Source organism: Clarias gariepinus, chromosome 11, assembly GCF_024256425.1.
Source record: "Clarias gariepinus isolate MV-2021 ecotype Netherlands chromosome 11, CGAR_prim_01v2, whole genome shotgun sequence".
Lineage (NCBI taxonomy): Eukaryota > Metazoa > Chordata > Actinopteri > Siluriformes > Clariidae > Clarias > Clarias gariepinus.
Genome location: NC_071110.1, coordinates 1931639 through 1938233, shown reverse-complemented (window position 1 = coordinate 1938233; position 6595 = coordinate 1931639). Strand labels below are relative to the sequence as shown.

At 39.2% G+C, this 6595-nt stretch overlaps 1 protein-coding gene across 1 annotated transcript; it reads right to left on the bottom strand.

Annotated features, from left to right (window-relative positions):
- Nucleotides 1-214: 214 nt before the first annotated feature.
- Nucleotides 215-4772, bottom strand: LOC128533514 (tripartite motif-containing protein 16-like). Its single transcript, XM_053507800.1, has 6 exons — nucleotides 4145-4772; nucleotides 3217-3312; nucleotides 2890-3123; nucleotides 2542-2701; nucleotides 2259-2318; nucleotides 215-1127 (listed from the first exon to the last, which is right to left on the bottom strand). The coding sequence occupies exons 1-6, from the start codon at nucleotides 4721-4723 to the stop codon at nucleotides 574-576; spliced, it is 1683 nt and encodes a 560-aa protein (XP_053363775.1). The 5' UTR covers nucleotides 4724-4772; the 3' UTR covers nucleotides 215-573.
- Between the last annotated feature and the right edge of the window lie 1823 nt (nucleotides 4773-6595).

The following is a 6595-nucleotide window of genomic DNA, read 5'->3' as shown; positions in this document are numbered from 1 at the left end:
CTGATGCTTTATGATATTAGTAACAAATACCTTCTCTGAGAGTTTCCTTTTTATAAATAAAGTATATCATAAATTTAAGTGTTAAGTGTTAAATTTAAGATCTTACTCTGTAAATCTAATAACAATTTTTTTTTACAGTAAATTCTACAGCTATCCCAACTTTTGTAAAATACGGTTTGATTCTGTAGCATTTATACGGTGTTTTCCTGTTAAAATTACGAACATTTTTTACAGTGTGGGGATCTTTTTCCCACTTGTCTCATGAAAGAAAGACAGCAGGTTTGAGTAAGTTTTATCATTTATTTCCAAAAAAGAATTTACCTTTTTTGTCAAAGCATTTGGATTTATTGCACTGCAGATTTTCATATGAGCATAATAACTCTTTTAAGAGTGGATACGGTGAAACATTTTGCTTGATAATATTTTACTATTTGATAATCTTTGTTTTTTCATTTTCCATTTGGCATTAAGATATTTTTTTATGTAAAACATGAATCTGTAGAACATGAACACTCAATTAATTAGTGTTAAAGATTCTGTACACAATAGTTTTGATTGCAGCTCCAGGAGAAATTAAATATTATAGTCAACTTTTTTTTTCATTGGATCACACAACCTCACAGGTGAGTCACATTTCCATATATAAAACCCAGCGTACAGAGGCTGAGTAAATGTGGTGTGGACTCTGTGGAGGAGTCTCATGGTGTCAGAGATGCTGTAGAAGGACAGAGTTCCTGCACTGAGATCCACATACACTCCTATTCTGGAGGACGCTATACCTTGGAGTTTATCCCTAATGTCGTTATGCCAGAAAGCAACAGAGGAAGAAGAACACTCCAGACTCCAGGACTGAATGTTGCGTCCGAACGCACACTCGTAACACCGTCCTTTTCTGCTGATCTCTTTATATGAGACTGATATAGACACAAAATCACCGCTCCACTCCACCTCCCAGTAACAACGTCCACACAGACTCTGCTTACACAAAACCTGAGTTCTGGACTCGAATCTCTCTGGGTGATCAGGGTACTGTTGTTTCTTCTCCATTTGTGTCACTGCTCTGTTTTTCTCAGAAAGAATGAGTTTACGATGTGCTGTATTAGGATCCAGGGTCAGATAACAGAAATCTAAAACATTTAAATGAAGACAGGTTAGGTGTGTTTATGTGTTCATTATATTTTATAGTTGTCATACAAAAATGTATACAATTTACAGTAGATAAGCAGTACAGACATCTTTATACACAGTGTGTGTGTGTGTGTGTGTGTGTGTGTGTGTGTGTGTGTGTGTGTGTGTGGAGAAAGTATTTTTTTGTTTTCCAGATTACATGGCTTTTTTTTTATTAGCAGCTTTCCATTTTTTATGCAATTTAAACTGTTGTGTAGGATTGACAATTTGTCAATTTATTTTAAATGAATGCATAGCAGTGGCACATGATATATGTGAAGTTACTTATTAACTTCTTATTAACATATTGACTGACCAACAGGAAGTAATATAAATTACAATGTAAAAAGAATCGGGCCCAGGACTGAACCTTGAGGAACACCACAGGATAAAATTTCATACACTAAAGAGAAACAATTTACAGCAACTGGAAAACTCTTGTTATTTAGGGGAAGAGGAAAACCATTCTAGAACAGACCCAGAGATGTCAACACATTTACTAACACTTTAAATCAGGATGTGCCAGTGAGAGCATGGTCAAATGTCACTTTGTGCATGGTGGGTGGAATCAACATAAAGGAGAAAGAGGCTGGCATGTGGCGTTCGCCACATCTGAGGGCTTTTCTGAATTCCTTGAGATGGGTCTTCCACTTGGGTCATGCGTAGGTCACAGAAAATATAAAACAGAATTGATTCTGACCTGAGACCCATGAGACAGTTTCTAGGACTGAGTGACTGACAATTAACAGTCATTTGTGACAATTTTTTTGGTTATTGGATTGAGTGGATGGAGCTGTGCAAATAAGTCTTTACTCAGGTAAAATCTACACCTCATGGTGAGTCACTCTTTTATTTTTCTGACTTCTCTTTACTGGCTGTTTTGTCCCAGGCAGTGGAGTGGGAGAAGCCCCAAGTGCTCTACAATAGCCCAAAAATTTTAAGTAAAAATTTACCCATTTAAATTATCAGCCTGTCTCGTGATTTCTTTTTTTTTTCTCACTAGCCATAACCATTATACAGTGTGTTGTTGTCACATAAATGTATGTGTGTATGTGTGTGTGTGTGTGTGTGTGTGTGTGTGTTACACCTACATTGCAAAAAGTCTTCTCTGCTCTTTGGTTCTGAGAGTAAACTCATCCGAGCTGCTGCAGCTGTGGAGACACAGAGACAAAATAGAGAGAAAAAAGCAGTTTAAATTTTAAAGATGAAAAGTGTGATTCCTCTCTGCTCTCAGTCAGACACGTCTTCATTGAGAAGGACTGGGTTTAGAGCTTCAGTAAGTTGTTGATCAGAAATGTCTTAATTCTTTCTCCTTTTTTCTGTTAGATTAATTTCTCTTTAATTGTGATGCAAAACAAATGTTTGCTTCTTTACCTTGTGGATGGATTTTTTTTAATTCCTCCTCACAGATTTCCCCGACTCGTTTTTTCAGATCTGAGAGAGATTTCCTTAGTCCATCAAATGAGAGATGTTGATTGACAGTGAAGCTGGGTGAGTCCTCACATCCAGGAGAAACACAGAGAGACGGGAAACTCTACAGAGAGGAAACACATCATAGAGAAGGAGAAAAGTGTAGGAGAGGAACGAATGAATCTCAGACTGAATCAGACCAAAGACACACTTGTGATCTCAGACAGGAACATTTATTGTTGCTGTAATGAGCTTTTAGGAGGAAACTTTGTGAGGAACAGCGCCCTCTGTAGATCAGACAGTGATTGTTACCTGGAGGAAGTGGACGTGATCGTGTGTGTGTGAAAGCTGCTCCAGCTCAGTGACTCTCCTCTTAAGATCAGCAATCTCCTGCTCCAGTTGCTCCAGGAGTCGTTCAGCTCGACTCAGTTCAGCTTTCTCCTGAGCTCTGATCAGCTCCGTCACCTCCGAGCGCTTTTTCTCCATAAGGCTGATCAGCTCAGTAAAGATCCTCTCATTCTCATCTACTGCTGCCTGTGAATGCCTCTGTTAGGACACACACAATGAACTAATAAAGGGAGACGCTTAGATAAACTCTCTCCCTCTCTCTCTCTATATATATATATGTTTATTCCTCACCTTAATAGTCTCCACAGTCTGATTCAGCTCCTGCAACTTCTTCTGCTTGTCCTGGATCCTCTGCTGAGATTCTATCTGAACCTTCTTTAGCTCATTCTGAGGGCCAAAAAAAAAAGACAATTGTACACGTATTTCATTTAGAACTAGAACTAGAACAGAAATGTTACCACTTATTATATGATGCTTGTGTTATTTGTGCTCCATAAACATCAAGGCAGAGTCTGAATACTTATTAAAATGGGATTTTTTTAAAACTTTTTTTTTGTTTTACCAAATTAACAAAACACTCCATACACCTCTTTATTGTAGTATTGTGTGTAAAATGCTGAGAAAAAAAATAATCTGAATCCACTGATTTCATCTGAATCAAGAGGAGTGAGAAACAGGGCTGACCCATGGTATAGGAGACATTGGCGATGAGCTAGGACACTAGATTCATCCCATCTACACCTTTTAGTGATCATAGTGTGCATTGTAGTCATGCTTAGTGCATTAATTTTTTTATTATTATTAGTTATTCAATTTCTATATAGCTTATCCTGTACAGCATCACCAGAAGCCTGGAACCTATCCAGGAGACTTGCATGAGATGGGGTTTACCCTGAACACACACACTAACTGCAATTTGAAAATGTCAGTTAGCCTAGTCTGCATGTCTTTGGACAGTAGGAAGGAACCGGAGTAACCTAAGGGAACCCACTAAGCATGCACACACACAGACCCAAGGCAGGACGCTGAGGTGCTGGAGGTTCGAGGCCAGCCGTCTAAGCAATAATTTTATGTTTATGTAAATATTTCACAGGTAATGAACTTCAATTTAGAACCAATTAAATCAACTGAATAACAATCAGGTTAGAAAAAGGTTTTATATAAATTGACTTTGAGAACAATAATTCTCAATATTCAATTCAATAATTCCAGTTCTCACCTGTTTTTCAGTTCTTTCAGCTTCAGTTGAAACCGTCTCATGGCTTTTATGTTCATCCATCATACACAAGTAACAGATGAAGCTTTGGTCAGTACGACAGTAGATCTCGATCAGTTTGTCATGCTGAGAGCAGATCTTCTCTTGGAGCTCACAGGCTTCCACTAACTTGTGCTTCTTAAAGGCAGGAGACTGATAGTGAGGTTCAAGATGATCTTCACAGTACGACGTCAGACACACCAGACAGGAATTAACAGCTTTGCGTTTCCTCCCTGTGCAGGAATCACACTCCACATCTCCAGGTCCAGCGTAACAGAGTTCAGTCGTCTTCAGTTTCTCCACCACTTCAGCCAGCATGTTGTTCCTGCGTAGAACTGGCCTTGGAGTGAAAGTCTCTTCACACTGGGGACAGCTGTAGACACCCTTTACATCCTCACGATCCCAGCAGCTATTAATACACACCTTACAGTAACTGTGTCCACAGGGAATAGCTAGTGGATCCTTCAGGAGATTCATACACACTGGACAGCTGAACTGATCTCCTGACAAACGCTGATCTCTTGGTGCACTGGCTTCTGCCATTGTCCTGCTGCGAGAGAAGGAGAGAGACAGACAGACAGAGTCTGATGTGTAATCAGAGTTTTCTGAGTTTCGTTTTCTCTGAAAGGAAGACTGTGGTTCTGGCTGTGTGTGGTTACCGTGTGACAGAGAGAGTGGGTGTGGCTGTAGGTTAAGTCTGGAGGAAAAAATGAAGCCTTATAATAAGCCAGTATTTCTAATTAAAACAATCTGGTACAACTGAATCTGAGTTGTGATTTGTCTTTTGTGGTCGTTTTACAAAGAAATGGAAATATTTAACAGACAACATTCAAAGCCGTTACTAAGTGCATTGTGCTTTTGTAGCAGTGATGATAAAAGCTTGTCTTACCTATATGTGATAGGGTTGAGGGTTTAAGCTCATAGCAGCCATAAGTCTCATTGCATTATGCAGTATATTTAACCTATACTCTACATTTTGAAAACCTGATCCATTCATTTCATGCAATAATCTCCTTTAAACAGTTGATATTGAGATGTATAACTGTTACTTCTGCTCTGTAAAGCTTCATAACGGCTCTAATCTGAGGTGCTGGTTGTTAATTGGTGATTTCTGAGGCTGGTGACTCTAAACGAACTTCTCCTCTGCAGCAGAGCTCAGTTTGGGTCTTGTTCTCCTGGGAAGGTCTTCATGAGAGACAGTTATATCATGGAGCTTGATGGGTTTTTACCAACACACTCGACACAAACTGTTCTTGTGAGACCTGTTCCAGATCAGCTGACCTTCCTGTCTTAATATAACAACTGACTGTTATTGTACTTGCTGCAGTTAATTAATGACTTAATGCCATATGTGTTATTTCATAGTTTAAAAAAAATGTAAGAATTGTTCTAAAATGTTGAAAATATCTGATTAAAGAAAACATGTTGAATTAGAAGGTGTATCCAAACGTTTGAAAAATTGCGATTTTATAGCTAATAAATATATTATTATTAGCAGTAGTAGGAATAGTGGTGGTAGCACAGCGGTGTACTGACTAGCCCTGCACCTCCAGGGTCGAGGGTTCGATTCTCGCCCCTGGGTCTGTGTGTGTGCAGTTTGCATGACCCCCCTCCCGCCCCAACCCCCCCCCCCCCCCCATGCTATTGGGTTTCTTCTGTGTACTCTGGTTTCCTCCCACAGCCCCAAGACATGAAGATGAGGTTAATGTGTGTATTACTGTACTGTGTATGGGTGTGTACCCTGTGCTGGATTGGTGTACCCCACCATTGGTGTACCCCACTTTGACTACTCTACAGTAGGGTGCCCCAAGAACCCCTAGAGTAGTCAAACATATGAATATTAGCAGCAGGGATGGGTGGGTATTGAATTTTATTTGCTTTAAATTGTAGACAAATGTAATGCTAGTCAGTAAAGGAAATTAATTAATTATAAATAAAATAAAAAACTTATTTTTTGTGAGGTTGTATAATATGATGTGAACTATCTCATGCCCACAGGACACCTGGTCAAAGATGCTCTCTTTGCTGATAATGAACAGAGGTCACATTGTGTGTGTGTGTGTGTGTGTGTGTGTGTGTGTGTGTGTGTGTCCGTCTCTCTCGGTTAGATAGATAGGTAGATAGACAGACAGACTGTCTATCTATCTATCTATCTAACCGACAGACAGACACACACACACACACACACCCATAGATAGATAGATAGATGCCAATACAAAAGAACATCCAAACTGACAATTAATATATTGTTTAAATGCTTTTAACACACACACACACACACACACTATTTGAAGATTTGTGTTAGTTGTTATAGTGATAAACGGTGCACAAACTTTTACACTAGAAGACGGCACGAGCCATCGTTCTTTCAAATCCCAGTGTAACCGTCACTTTTACTCTAAAATCTTTAACCGG